Source organism: Toxorhynchites rutilus, chromosome 1 (genome assembly GCF_029784135.1).
Source record: "Toxorhynchites rutilus septentrionalis strain SRP chromosome 1, ASM2978413v1, whole genome shotgun sequence".
Classification (NCBI taxonomy): Eukaryota; Metazoa; Arthropoda; class Insecta; order Diptera; family Culicidae; genus Toxorhynchites; species Toxorhynchites rutilus.
Window position 1 is genome coordinate 187964764 of NC_073744.1, and position 15612 is coordinate 187980375.

At 38.1% G+C, this 15612-nt stretch overlaps 1 protein-coding gene across 2 annotated transcripts in view; it reads right to left on the reverse strand.

The window, feature by feature from the left end:
• Positions 1 to 13954, reverse strand: part of LOC129780093 (telomerase-binding protein EST1A) — a 195974-nt gene extending 182020 nt beyond the window's left edge. The window contains exons 1-4 of one of the 2 annotated variants that reach the window (XM_055788056.1): positions 13480 to 13954; positions 12166 to 13143; positions 11976 to 12109; positions 11861 to 11893 (exon numbers count right to left, since the gene is read on the reverse strand). In XM_055788056.1, coding sequence (XP_055644031.1) covers positions 11861 to 11893; positions 11976 to 12109; positions 12166 to 13113 — 1115 coding nt within the window. In that variant the 5' untranslated portion in view covers positions 13114 to 13143; positions 13480 to 13954. The remainder of the gene's footprint in view (positions 1 to 11860; positions 11894 to 11975; positions 12110 to 12165; positions 13144 to 13479) is intronic. The other variant, XM_055788134.1, reaches the window with a different exon arrangement.
• Positions 13955 to 15612: the final 1658 nt, after the last annotated feature.

Here is a 15612-nt window from a genome sequence, read left to right on the forward strand (position 1 = left end):
GAAAAATCATTTTTTTCTCTTTTTTCAAAAAACGTAATTTTTCAAAAATTAATAACTTTGGAACCACTGAACCGATTCAGATAATCGATATATAACAATGAAGCCAATGACCTAGTCTTCTTGAAAAAAAAATACATGTGCGATAAAATTGGATTCTAGTCGCATAGGAATATTGAACGAAGACTGAAAATAAATTAACTTTGAAAAATCATAACTAAAAACGATAAAAGTCACATCGCTGGTTTTTGGGTATGTTTTGTTAAAAAACTTTCAAAAAGCTTTCAAGAAAAAATATAAAAAAATATACCGCTCTCTATCTTTAAGCATGCAAATCACATTTCTGATTTTTGGATATGACTCGTAAAAAACAGTTTTCAAGGTTTCAAGAAAAAAATATAGAAATATATAGCGCTCTCTAGTCCGAAGCCATGTAAACTATAAAAAGAATTACAATCAATAATTACGAAAATAAAATCCAATTTGCAAGTGCAATATTTTCCCAAAAACTTCCAAAATTTTTATAATTTATTATCTTTAATACGATATGTCGATCATCTGAATCGGTCCAGTAGTTCAAAAATAATGCATTTTGAATGATTTTAATGAAAAAAAATGATTTTTCGGTACCACCCTAAAATGGAAGAGGGTGCCCTAATGAAAAAAAATTAAAAATGCGGTTTAATATTTTTCGATAAGGAGCAAAACTACAACTTTTCACGGAAATCTGAGAACCAGAACTGATATTTACTGAATTTTACTCACTTTACCAAAGTTTTTAAATTGGTAAGTAATTTGTATGAATAGAAAAAAAACTGGCTACAGGGGTCCAAGGGATCGCTTCATTCTGGAAAAGGATTCCATGTCCCAAACTAGTTTGAGAATGCTTGATCTATGCGATGAATTCAACATGACAATTTTGAATACAGGTGATATAATAAGCATTGCTCCATCATCAGGCCGCGCAAGTCGCTTAGATCTATCCCTTTGTTCTTCCTCTGTATCATTAGATGGTTATTGGAAGGTTATCCAAGATCCACATGGAAGTGATCATTTGCCAATCACCATTTGCCAAACGGCAATTACATTTATCTGGAGCGTAAATTCAAAAGCTTCATAAAAGCCAAAAATATGGGCTTTCCCGAGAGTCTTATTTGAGCCAGAGAGTTGAGAGTTGCCAGACAAACGAGAAATTCATCTTATTCAAATGAACAGGTTGAATATTCTGAAAGGTGGATCTATGACTTTACCAAGAAGATATGCCCAGAATCAGCCCCTAGCTGGATTTTCGCTTGCACTTCTGTCATGTAACAATTCGGCTCCGGGGTCAGATAGGATTAAACTCAACTTATTGAAAAACCTTCCTGATAATGCGAAGAAACGTTTGTTGAAATTGTTCAATGTTTTTCTTGAGCAGAACGTTGTTCCGCATGAGTGGCGACAGATTAAAGTTATAGCTATTCTGAAACCTGGTAAACCTGCGTCTGATTATAATTATTATAGACCAATAGCAATGCTCTCTTGCATTCGCAAGTTATCAGAGAAAATGATTCTATGTCGCTTAAGGCTGATTTAGACGATGCCAGTCAGCGCTCTAGTTGAAGTATCCAGTGAATAGAGAACAGACACTCTGTTCAAGTTAGAGGCCAATTAATTGTTCGATACTGGTACAAGTAATTTGAACAGAGTGTCTGTTCTCTGTTCACTGGATACTTCAACTAGAGCGCTGACTGGCCTCGTCTAAATCAGCCTTTAGACAGCTGGATAGAATCCAACAACCTTCTCTCACCTTCTGCTTGACTGCGCAGAGTCCCGGTTAGGAAGGACTCACACGCCTAGAAGGCGTGTCGGGTTACAAGTTCGAGGGGGGGTTGGTTTGCTATACAAATGAAACACAAATTTCTGCATTACTCGAGAACCAAATTTGGCATGTGTATGTTTTAGGGTGCAAAAAATGTTTCTATGGTGGTTGAACAGTGCCCCACCTCTCTAAAGGGGGGCTGCCATACAAATGGAACACACATTTCTGCATAACTCGAGAACTAATCATGCAAATGGAGCCAGATTTGGTATATGGAGGTTTTAGGAAGCAATGAATGTTTTTAAGGTGGTTAGACACTCCACCCCCTCTTTAAGGGGGAGTGCCATACAAATAAAACACAAATTTCTGCATTACTCGAGAATGAATCAAGCAAACGGAACCAAATTTCGCATATGTAGGTTTTTGGGAGCAATAAATGTTTTTATGGTGGTTAGACATTCCTTTCTCCTCTCTAAAGGGGGTGGGGGGCAGGTTGCTAAACAACACGAGAGCTAATCAAACATATGGAAACATACTTAGCATATAGACGTTGTAGGGATCGATAAACCTTTCTATGGTAGTTTGACACTTTTCTCCCTGTCTAAAGGTGGGCTCCCATACAAATGAAACACAAATTTCTGCATAACTCGAAAACTAATCAAGCAAATGGAACCAAATTTGGCTTGTAAAGGTTTTTGGGGGCAAGACACGTTTCTATGGTGGTCTATCCTCTCCCTCTCTATGGGGGGGCTACCATACAAATGAAGCATAAATAACTCAAGAACTTATCAAGCAAATGGAGCCAAATTTGGGATGTGAGGGTTATTGGAGCGAAGAAGAACAGGAGCAACGAAACATGATCAGTTATCCAAAGCAAAACAAAAAAGTTTTTGACAGACCCAATAACTGAGCTGTATCTGGTATCTTCTGAATGTCATTCTTCAAATTGTTCACAATGTTGGAAGACTGTTTCAGATAGAGAAGCAGGAAATTACATTCAGACACTCCACAGTGATGCGTAAAAATATTCCCGTATCGAATATTGAGATATTTTGTAATATCCTAATTTCAATCCAGGTAAGCTGAGCTCAAAAAAAATTTTTAACTACGTAGACTAGAGGCGAATAAACTGTGAAGTTTAAAGCCTCTCAAAACAAAGAACTGAACTGGACCACGTAGGCCGAGCGGTTCCGTTGAGTGTGATACGAGAAATTTTTCAAAAGCGGTGCATTAGATTCTACGTGGGGATCATGAAGAAATGGGTTCACCGGGTTCATTTTTTCAATGTTACTAATGAGATCATTGACAACTTATCGACAATATGGTCCTTGTATTGAAAAAATCTATGATTTAGAAGATACAGGTGAAACAGTAGTGACACTTCGGAAAACAGTTTGATTAAAATTGATAAACCACGACAAGAGGTTGAAGAACACCTATGCTCACAACTCACGACTGATTATGGCTTTATTACCTTTATTATCTTGTTTATGTTTATGTTTTTGAGTCTTTTGAACGCCCTTGCAATTGTAGTTATCCTAGAACTTTCAAAATAAACAACAAAAAAACTTCGATCAGCGTCGTTTGTTGTTGTAAAATTTCGCAACCGCGACTTGAATGTTTGAGACATAAATTTATGATGTTTCTTCTCATCATCTATGGCGGTTCGATGGAAAACCAATGCTTCTCGTGTTCTGTGTGGAGAAAGGAAAGTTTCTTCTATTAATTGACATAAACATGTTGTTGGAGAATAGCGAGTCGTTTCGGGGTAGAACCGACGACTCCCTGTGTTTTCTGACAGGAAAAATACATACAATACTATCTTTTATGCAGATCCCTCGTGTTTATGTATAGAGAGGCATGGCTGAACTGAAATTCAGATGAAAAAAGCAGAGGCGACGCGTCAAGTGAGCTAATTGTTCAATCAACAATGAAACAACAATGATAGAAAACACTATCGTTTCCACCGGCTTCGTTCAGCAGAGAACTTTGAACCTCAAATGTAATTTTTACGCAAAACTGCGCATTAGTAGTAGTGATCGCTTCATACATAGCTGACTGCGCCTGCCTGTCGCACTTGAAGATTCAAAAAAGTGTTTGAATGAGGCGGCTTCAGATGGAAGGTTGGAACCCGGTAGTTATTACTGCATATTTATTTATTTATTTATTTTATTGGAAAATACTTGTAGATTATGGACTACTCCTCTTCAATTTCTACAATCACTTGCATGTTTGTGCGAAAAAGAAACTAACTAGAACCTCGCTTGTTTCATAGTACTGTGTTGATATCCTTTGATCAACACTCATCTGCCCCATCACCGGTAGATGCTCACTCAGACTGGGATCATGTTTACTCTGGATCAGGAGCAGGAATTAGTCCATCATGAAAGATCGATTTAAAAACCAGAAATTCCCGAGCATCTCGCATTTATAGCACAGATGAGATCGCCGTGTGAACGGTAGAAAAATTCATAATTTCGTTTAATTCTCCTATACTCGCGCGCAAAATCGTAAATCGTATACTCACAGACTGTGTGTGTCTCTGGGATATCACTATTGTGTATTTTTAGGCGTTATTGTTATTTATTTGAAGAAATAGATATAATTGAATGAAAAAAATCCAGAAAATATTTTTTCTTTAACTTGATACAGTTTTTCTAGTCATTTAATTCATACCTCATTTACTCTCGGTCTGTCAGACCGATGCGCGAGTATAGGAAGGTTAAAAAAAAATTATAGTACAAAAAGATCAAAATTGCTTCCTCAAAAACAAAAAGCTATGGTGGGAGTATTACTTTTGCTGAAACGGGAGAAACAACGATTCCAGTCGTGTGCATGTCTACTGCAGAAAACCATATTTCGTAGTTTTTTATTCTCCTCAGTTCCAGACTGCATTCATCATTGTAAAACGGCCCTCGTGACTGGGGACGAAACCGGATGGCTGTAGGTATCTTCAACAGATGATTTGACCATAATGTCCATCCGATGGCTGAATATCCTGTGCAGCTAATCTTCGCGTTCATTCGTATCATATACAAACTTGATAGGTAAAAAGGCTCGTGGAAACAAAACAATATCTTGACTGCGGCCGTGTGATCGCAGTTTTCGACGAAAATTCCTTTGCTCAAATCTGCTTACAACTTATCATTCGAAATCAATTGCAACAATACTCTCTTCCCCCATCAAATTGTGCATATGGTATTATGGATAGCCGCTTAGCACTTCGAAATTAACAAGTTAACAATTTTAACAAGTTTTCTTTCGTTTCTCTCGATTTACCCCAACAGGGTATCGATCTTACCCAAACTTCCATTCATTTCACCTAATTCGAGTTCTGCTCGAAAAACGACCAACAGATTCTTGAAAATGGTTTATGAAAAATTGAAGGAAGTCCTGTAACGATTGAAGGTTATAAAAACATGAATGGTCTTGAAAATAAATAGAAATGGAAATACTTTTGAATAATTTTAACAAACATTCATCGTAAATAAATATAGATTTTTCAGAGAAATCTACAACATAACTTAACTAATTGTTGGTTTCAATCAAACATTCATGTACATATCAATTCGGGTTAAAAAATACAAATGAATGTGAAGTTCATTAAAATCAACATTAAAATTAAAGGTTAATCATTGAAAGCAACAAATCACGATTTTTATCAAATCTGACCGTATTTCCAACTGATGTTTCGTATTTTAGCTGAATTTTATCAAACAAGGAGACTCTTTATTTTCACATCAAACTTTATTTTCAATATCTTTGGCAAAATAAGTTTGCCTAGACTGAAAAGATTTCTAGTTTCCCTGGACTTTCACCGATTATTCTCATTGTATCTCATAATGAATTTCCTGAAAATAGTCCTATATACTAGAGCATTTGCATATTCGATTTGAGGAATTCCACGGATTTACATGAGAAGAAGTCTGACATCTATGTATGTATCCATCTGACCGCAATTCGGGTTTCGTAGAGGCAAAAAAAACTAATGAAGACAAGATGAAGCTCTGCTTCATCAGAGGTTGACATCGCCTTGTGTAAAAAGCAACAAATTGGCATCAATGTTCCTAGATATCAAGTGTGCGTTTGATTCAGTTTCCATTGAGGTTCTCTTTGAAAAACTTTATCTAAATGGGTTTTCTCCAAAATTAGATAGTTTTCTGTTTAACCTTATGCGGGAAAAACATATGAGTTTCTCCCGTGGTTCTTCGTCAGTTTTACGAATAAGCTACATGGGTCTTCCTCAAGGCTTATGTCTTAGTCCAAACCTTTTTAACTTTTATGTAAATCCCTTGCAGATTTCTATTGATAATTTGGTTGATTGGGCTTGTAAATTGGGTATTGAGTTTTCTACTGAAAAGTCAGAGATGGTGTTGTTTTCAGGAAAATGTCAGAAATGAATAATTTTTCTCCGATCCATGGGGGGCCCATCTTGACGATTCGATTAGGTTGTATAAAACAACCGTTCTATCTGTTATGGAGTATGGGAGTTTTTGCTTCAGATCCGCTAGCTGGTATCCTTCCTCTTTCTGTGCGCTTTTTCGAATTATCATTCCGTTTTTTGATACGTTGTGAAACACTCAATCCGATAGTGATTGAAACTTTGAAAAATGCTAACCTTGGGCACTCAATCTAGGCGAATGTGCTATATCATGAATTTCTGACCCTGGAAAGCCCATCTGCTTTATCTGGTTTCCAGTTCATTCCTTCAATTTTGTTCAATTATTCTATTAATTTTGACTTGTCAATGAAAGTTTATGTGAGTGGTATTTCAGGTGATCTCCGCCAAATAGTTATGCCTGCAATATTCTGGTCAAGATATAAACATATTGACTCAACCAAAATTTTTTTTTGCTGATGGATTCAGTCTTAATGGTTACACAGGTTCTGGGGTATTGAATATTAACTCCTCCACATTACGTAAGCTCAGTTTACTCAGTTTAGCTCAGTTCGGTGTTTGTTGCGGAATTGGCTGCGATATACACTGCTTTACAACATATTCAGTCCTTGTCACACGAACATTTTTACAGTTTTTCTGAGTGTCTCAGTTCTTTTGAGGCACTTCGTTCGATAAGGTCTAGATATTCTTCGTATCTCTTGTCTTGAATCCAACAGCTTTTAAGTGTTTTGATGAGTAGGAGGATTCGACAAATCAATAGAATGGTTTGCACGTAATCTATATTGTGCTGACGCGAATCGATCAAAACCCAGTTATCTATCAAAAACAATTATATATTTCTCGCGAATCGGGGAACCGATAGGTGGCTTCGAAGTTTTTCGCGTGTGTTCCAGAAAATCAACAATTGGTTTTTGCTGAAATTGAGAAGTGATTTATCTTAACTTCTTTGGATCGATAAGCCATTAGCGAAAAACAAAGGAGTTCAATTCGAGCAGTTTTTGATCTCAACAACAACACAACCACCATGGCAAGCGAACGTGGTCTTCGAAGTAACTCAACTACGACATCTAACAAAGGTTCCGGATCAACTACTGACGCAGACATGAACGTTGCAGAACTGGCCAATATGATGAAGTCACAGTTTGTTATGTACCAGAAGAATATGATTGATGAAATCAGAGTACTGAAAGATTCCATACATACACAAATGGATAAACTTAGATCAGATATTGCGAGTGACTTCGAACGTATTCGTAAAGAGAGTGACAGAGTTACCACCCAACTCACCAATTCCATTGCTGATAGTAAGGCTGAGTGTCTAGTAGCTGTGGATAGAAGTTTGCGTTCTAATGATCTCGTCGTTAGTGGAGTTCCATTTCGCTCAGGAGAGAATCTGATGGAGTACTTTTCAGTTTGGCACCGCACTCTGGGATATACCGATGACAACATTCCACACGTCGATATCAAGAGACTCTTCAAAGGCACTCCATCGAACGGGACCGCATATATAATTCTCATTCAGTTTGCTATAACTGTGCAACGTAATGATTTCTTCGCTCGTTACTTACGCTCTCGAAAGCTTTGCCTCTCCGAACTTGGATTCACGACCAACAAACGTATTTTTGTGAACGAAAACTTGGGAGCCGCGGCGAGGGAACTACGAGCCAAAGCTCTACAAATGAAAAAACGAGGACAGCTAGTTAAAGTCTACACGAAGTTTGGTATCGTACATATCAAGGAGAGTGCTGATGGACAAGGAAAGCCTATTTTTTCGGAGAACGATCTACAAGCTTCGCCATAACCTTTCCTATTACGTTTCTGTTTACTCCTATGTATTCCATTCCTCTGGTCCTATGACTCCCTTCCTAAAAGCTAAATGATGTTACTGCTGATGCTGATGCTGCCGATGTTCCTGTTGCTGCTGTTGCTGCTGTTGGTGTTGTTTTTGGGCTAGAAGTTTTCTTCAGTGCAATTATGTTACCTGATTTTGTAGTGCTAATAGGTTAAATTGTTTGATTTCATTCGACATTCGCGTCGCTCATGTTTTTGAAAAGTTGAATTATGATTGAATTTTTGATGAAGATTATTATGCATTCTATTATAATCGTGCAAGTGCTCTCTACTTATTTTCTCTTATTTGCTAAGCTCATCTCCAATCCCTATGGCTAGTCATTACTATGATAATGCCTCCACGAATTTGTGCATACCGGGGACTGTTATGAAGTGTGCTCTTCATCCAGGAAAACTATCCGTGTGTAGTGTAAACAGTCAGAGTATTTGTGCTCGCAAGCTTTGCAAGTTAGATGAATTAAAACAAATATTAAAGCTCGCTGCGGTCGATATTGTATGTGTCAGTGAAACCTGGCTTAATGAACATATTAACGATTCTGTGTTAAAAATTGATGGATATAACATTGTTAGACAAGATAGAAAGGGGCGTCTAGGAGGCGGCATCATGGTGTATGTTAACGACAGACTTAAGTATAGTGTCATTGATTCTTCTTCATATTCACCAGGAACGCCATGTTCCGAGTATATAGCAATTGAAGTTTTACTAAACAATGAAAAGATTTTTTTAGCTACTTTTTACAATCCACCTGAAGTAGATTGTGCAGACATAGTCGATACCTTGCTGTCTCAATATGGGACAAAATTCGAAAATATACTTCTAGTAGGCGATTTCAACACGAATCTTCTTGATAACAATTCGGCTAAAACATCCAGATTTAAATCCATTTTATCCATTCATAAAATGTTCAGCTTTGGTTGCGAACCAACATTTTTCCATAGTAATGGTTCATCACAATTAGATTTGATGCTCTCTAATTGTAGATCACGCTTGCTTCGTATCAATCAAATAGATTCACCTGTATTTTCGAATCACGATTTGATTTTTGCTTCACTTGATTTTGAAATAGTGTCCACTCCACCACAAGTCGAATATCTTGATTATTCCTCGATGGATGTAGATGGCTTACTTCAGGCATTTTATTCGTTTGATTGGACAAGTTTTTATCGGTTAAATGATTCCAATGAATTACTAAACTTTTTTAATTCAACAATTAAATATCTGCATGATCATTTTGTTCCTCTTCGAACATTTGTTCCCAATAAATCTAAGAACCCATGGTTCAATGATTCCATTTGTAAAGGTATTATTGATCGTGATTTGGTTTACAAGAAATGGAAAAATAGTAAAGATCCTAACGATCATAAATTATTCAAGATTCTTCGAAACAAAGTGACTATGCTCATTCGTCAAGCCAAACGAACGTATTATGATAGCTGGACTGACAATAATCTCCCTTCCAAAGAACTATGGAAAAGATTAAAAACATTAGGTTTTTGTCAATCAAAATCATCTTGTTCTGTACAATTTGACTCTAATGAGATAAATGAGAGTTTTGCTCGAAATTTTTCTGGAAATTCCCCTGAGAATAATGTCAATCAATTTGTAACAAACCGAAATTCATTTTATTTCAATTTGATTAATGAAGACGATGTCATAATTACTTTATACCATATAAAATCCAATGCAATAGGTCTTGATTCTCTTCCAATTAAATTTTTGAAAGCAATCATTTCGCTTGTGGCCAAACCGATTACTCATTTATTTAATTGTATCATAGCTACAAGTGTTTTTCCTGACGAATGGAAAAAATCTAAAATAATTCCGATAAGAAAAAAGGCACACATTAATAACATCCAAAATTTGCGCCCTATAAGTATACTCTGTGCGCTGTCCAAGGTATTTGAACGAATTATTAAACACCAAATTTGTCATCATATAAATCAAAATAACCTGCTAAGTTCGATGCAATCTGGATATCGTCCCCATCACAGCACAAAAACCGCAATGCTGAAGGTGTTCGATGATATAGGACTTATTCTGGATAAGGGTCGACCTGTTGTCCTATTACTTCTTGATTTTTCAAAAGCTTTCGACACGATTTCCCACGAAATTTTGTGTAAAAAACTGTCGCAAAACTTTGATTTCTCGAGTCATGCAACGACATTGCTGCGATCGTATCTAATAGGACGAAGTCAGACCGTTTTTAGTAACGATGTTTATTCTAGATTTCTTCCAATATCCTCGGGAGTACCCCAAGGTTCGATATTAGGACCAATCTTATTCTCATTGTATATTAACGATCTTCCTGATGTTCTAAAATGTTGTAAAATACACATTTTTGCGGACGACGTCCAGATATACTTCGACTGCCTGGATAATACAGCATCGACCATTTCAAGAAATATAAATGGAGACCTTGTCAGAATACATGAATGGTCGTGCAGAAATAAACTTATGTTGAATGCCAATAAAACCAATGCATTATTCATAAATAACTCGCAATCCAATAACGTTCTCAAACCAGTGCTGCAGTTGAATAGTTCAATAATTCAATATGTTGAAAGCGGGTTGAGTCTCGGTATAATTATTCAATCTAACTTTAGCTTTGATAAATTTATTTTTAAACAATGTGGAAAAGTGTATGGTACCCTTCGTACATTGTATGCTACCACATCTTTCCTCAGCACTGACACTAAACTTAAGCTTTTCAAAAGCCTGGTATTGCCGCACTTCATCGCCTGCGATTTCCTTTTATCTAACTCATCAGTTTTTGCGCAATCTAAACTACAAGTAGCATTGAACGCTTGTGTTCGATATGTTTTCAGACTGAGTAGATTTGCCAGAGTTTCTCACCTTCAACATCGTCTGATTGGTTGTCCATTTCGCAAATTTGCTCCGATGAGATGTTGCATCTTTTTATTCAATCTTGCAAGAACAAAACTTCCAGGCTACTTACACGAAAAACTAGTAACTCTAAGAAGTTCACGCTCAAAAAAATATGCAATTCCACGACACTTCACTTCCAGGTATGGTAACTCTTTCTTCGTGAGAGGCATTTCACACTGGAATTCATTGCCAAATGAGTTGACTCTTGTAAAATCACAAACACTATTTAAGAGGAAATGTATAGAGCACTTTAATTGTTAAACTCAAGAAATTCTTCAAAGTAATAATTAATAATTTAATAATCAGTAATGCACCATTTGTACGTAAATCAGTGTAACAATTAAAGAGACAAAAGTCTCAAGTTACAAATTAAATTTGAATAAAGAATGAAGAATAAAGAATAAAGATCATTTAATATCACTTTTGTATAGATTCCCTCTCATTGTTCGATACCAGGAAATGAAAAAGCAGATTTTCTTGCAAAAAAGGGCGCTATGGAAGGAGACTTATTTCATAGGTCCATTACTTCTGATGAATATCTCATATTTCTCGTGAACGTGCACTTGAATCTTGGCAGACAAGTTGGGATGGCAGCGATAAAGTTCGGTGGCTGTATTCTATCATTCCTAAAGTTTCCCTCAAATCATGGTTCAAAGGATATAATTATTCAACCCTCTAATAATTATTACAACCCTCTAACTGTTTTTGAATCAGGTAATTTTGTAGTGACATCTATCAAGGCACCAAAATAGAATTTGAAAGAATAATAACTTTGAATTGTTTATGACCATGAAATCAAAATTGGAAAATTCTGTCACCACGACTTCAGAAGCTTTCGTACAACCAGAGAATTGTGCAACTTCACTACAAACAACACGATGTGAGCTATGACTGTCAATTTTAGCCATCCCAGCATAGAACTTACTTCGGTCCTTTCAGTTTCTTTCGATTTCCGCTTCTGTGCGCGCAGCAAGGATTCAAAACAGGACAAACATTAGAAAATTTAGGTTCAGTGTCTCCAAACGAAACCCATTACTCACCTCCGATTTCGCCTTCTATTGTTCCTATTGTTGGTGTTATTGTTGTTGATATTGTTACTATTACTAACGCTGTTGCTAATGCTATTGGCAGTCTTCTCTTGCAAAGCCTCCCGCTCAACATCGTCAGCCCAATCCTGGAATATGAGTATGAGCATAAATTCGTTAGGAATCAGAAGCCATGGAAACTCACAAATTTTCCGGCAGATTTTCTGCCTTCGTCCTCATCATTCCGATTGCGTTCCACTCGGAAGCCGCCTCCGCCAGCCCCATGCGGTGGTAGCGGAGGCTCCTCAAATCCCGCTCCCCTCTCGCGATGACCACCATAACTATTCCACCGCTCGTTCTTATCACCACTCGAGTTCCGACTGTTCGGCCTCGGAGGCCTTTCGTAATCGTCCTGCTCCCCGGCAACATCCGACGAGCGACTGCGTGGCCTCTGATAGTCCACAGGTGTCCTCGCGCGATAATCCGGCTGATAATTGCACGGTTGATAATTTCCTGAGAATCGATTCCGGCCGCCGCCACCTCCGCCTCTCATCCCCTGTCGCGACCTCGGTGACATCGGAAGCGTGTGGGACCAGCTCTGGGGCGGATGGGCATTGTTCTGCTCGTTGCGCAAGTTTTCCAAGTAATCCGGTGGCAGGCCATGATCCTGGAGAAGCTTGCGCTGCAACCGAGGCGGCAAACTCTCAATGTTCAAAGGCAACGGAGGTTTTTTCGAACTTCCACCACGACCCCCTCCAAAGCTGGGTTCCAGGCTGCGGGTGTCCCGTTCGTTGCGCAATCGGTCCTGAGGCCGACTGTAGCTCACATTGGGAGGATTTGTGGACAGTACCCGCGGCTCGGAAGCCTGGCGGAAGTTTGGCGGCTCATTCCGACGCTGATCGTAGTAATCGTGCTTTTTGTTATTCGTTTTCTTGTTAACCGAACGCCACCCATCGGAGTTGCCCCAGTCGCGGTCCCGGTCGCGATCACGATCCCGCGAGGAAGGAGGACCACCATCTCCGATCGAGTTCAGCGAACGATTACTGCCGGAGTTTTCCGATTTCCGCAGCGGTCCACTGCCGGGACTGTAAAGGGACTGCTGCTGGCGCTTTCCGCCCCGTCCCCGCCCGGACGATGGAGGACCATTATTCATAGTGCTAACTAATTAACACGACGGGAGGCACTGCAAAAGAGACATATCAAGAATGAGAAAAGATTGATACCGAAAGTGACTAATCAGCAAATCGTGTGTAAACAAAGCAAAACAAAATCAACTCAGCGCGATCATTTGTTGACAGCTAGCTGTTTTGTCGCATTCCTGCTGTTAAAATCTAACGATTCCCCCATTCTATCCGTTCCACATTTCCTATCGTCATCTAGAGTGCCGTGAAATTCTTACGGCGCTCGCATCTTTCTTTTCCTCTTGTTCAAATTTGGTAAACTTTCGCCATCTTCGGAAGGTCAACCATCGAATAACCATAGGAATCCCCCTGGTGGGATAGGCGATCCCATCACTCACCTGCACCGCTAGAGGAAGAATCGATCGTGCGAACACGTAACCACGGGCTCCAGCAATTACAATTAAGCTTCTCCAATTTTTCTCCCTCTTACTTCTGGCTCTAATCACACACAAGTTTTTTTTTCTTCTGATGGATGCTCGCTATTCTGCCATTCGCCGCCGAACGCAGGAAGAAAGGCAACTCTGCGGAAGGATTTGTGGATTTCTCAGGCTCAGGTTCCTAGTGTTCCTAGTAGCTCCGTATCCGCCGATTGTTTCGCCGGCCGCCGCTCACGCACTATCGAATCGTTAGTACCCCGGGGTGCGTTCAATCAATCACAAACACTTAATTCATTTATCTATTTGTGCACCTTCCTTCCGAAATTGCAAACCGACTTGTGTGTTACCCTTCGCGATATATATTTGCTTCTTTTTTTCCCCTGTCTCTCTCGCTTCTGGCAGAGCCCAATGACAGCCAAATACACTACTGAAAGAAGATTTGGATTGTCCGTTTTGACAGCACAACACATGTACCGCGCACACAAATACGGGGTACTATATTTTGGAACGATGTCGTCATCGGTATCTATCTCTTCAGCGAACACTGCAAACTATTATTGTCCCTCAATCCTAGGATATTTATAGGATCATACTAAATGATTTAATTTTACGTTTTCACTTGACTTTGTTCTGGAAAATAAAGTGATTTTTATCTGTCATGCTCCAATTAATGCAACTCGATAATAATTACGGCACATGTTTACACCCATATCAGATGTTTACTTCGGTTGTTTACTATCTTTTGTACTTCATGAACACATGCACTGGAAGTGAAAGAGCAAGGATTCCGATGTATGATAGGTCGAAGCATGCTTGGCATTGGAATGTGTTTGTGGTTGGGACTGTTATAAGGTTCCATCCAGTTAAAATTGTGCAATATCAGCAATTCCACAAAAAATCACAAAAAAATCTTTAAAAAATTGCTACGATTCTTTACAAATGTTGTATATGTATTAGAAATAGAAAGGATCTGGATCCACTTCGGCTAGATACCGAATTTTATAAAAAACAAATTCTCATTTACGGGAGATGAATCATAACACAATGGCTTATAAACATAACTCAAAAAACAATATCACTGTCATGTCAGAAATGTTACTAAAATTAAATAATTATGAACTCTTTAACAGTATTAATTTATTTACAGTACTCAGAGTTAACTATTAAATTAACCCTTTGCGATCGTATTAAATTTGAGCATGGGTGTCATAGGGGCTGTCCACATACCACGTGGACAGAAAAAAGCACGATTTTAGACTCCCCCTCCCCCTTTGTAAACAAGCGTGGACATTTTTCCTTTTTTAATTAAAATAATTAAGGAAATAACTGAATTGCGCCTAAATTCTATTTAAGTTTATTTTATTTCAAATTTTACTAGCTGTACCCTGTTGTACCAGCTTTGCTGTGGTTCATTGTTGTTGTACGGTAGAGAAATGGTAGAGAAGTAACAAAGCATATGTTTCATTTAATTTTGAAATTATTGTGAGTAAACTATATTTTTTTGTTTTACCATTATCAGCGAAGATATGCAGGCTATCTAGTTTGCTAACACGCAAACTCGTAATGTACAGTTGACCAGGTGAAGAACAAGCCGCATCTGAATATAAACTACACAACTTTAAAGATTGATTTTGAGCTTCACTAATTGTGATTGCAAACGCCAATCGATTAAAACTAAATGGATTGAAAATCATTTTTTAATACAATTCAGGATGTTTTCAACACTTGCAATAAAATGTGATGATATCACATAGAATACATAGATACAATAATGTTAATTCAAGTTCACAGCTTTATTTCAGAAGAGTACTTATTCCATCTGGAACATATTCACCAGTAATAATCCAATTAACCTGATTGATTCGCTTCCATTCGTTTCATATGAAATTCCATAGATATTCTCGATCGGATGAAAAATTATCCTTTCATTTTGGATTATGAATTTTCATCGCACAGCAAATCGATGGGCAGCTGTGAAATGTGCTATACAAGACCCAGTAGTTGCTTTGACAAATGCATCGTTTTATGACAGAGTTGCAGAGTTCCAAAACCCACTCAAAATTTTCGATGTCGCATTCTGGTCCTTTTTTTTGT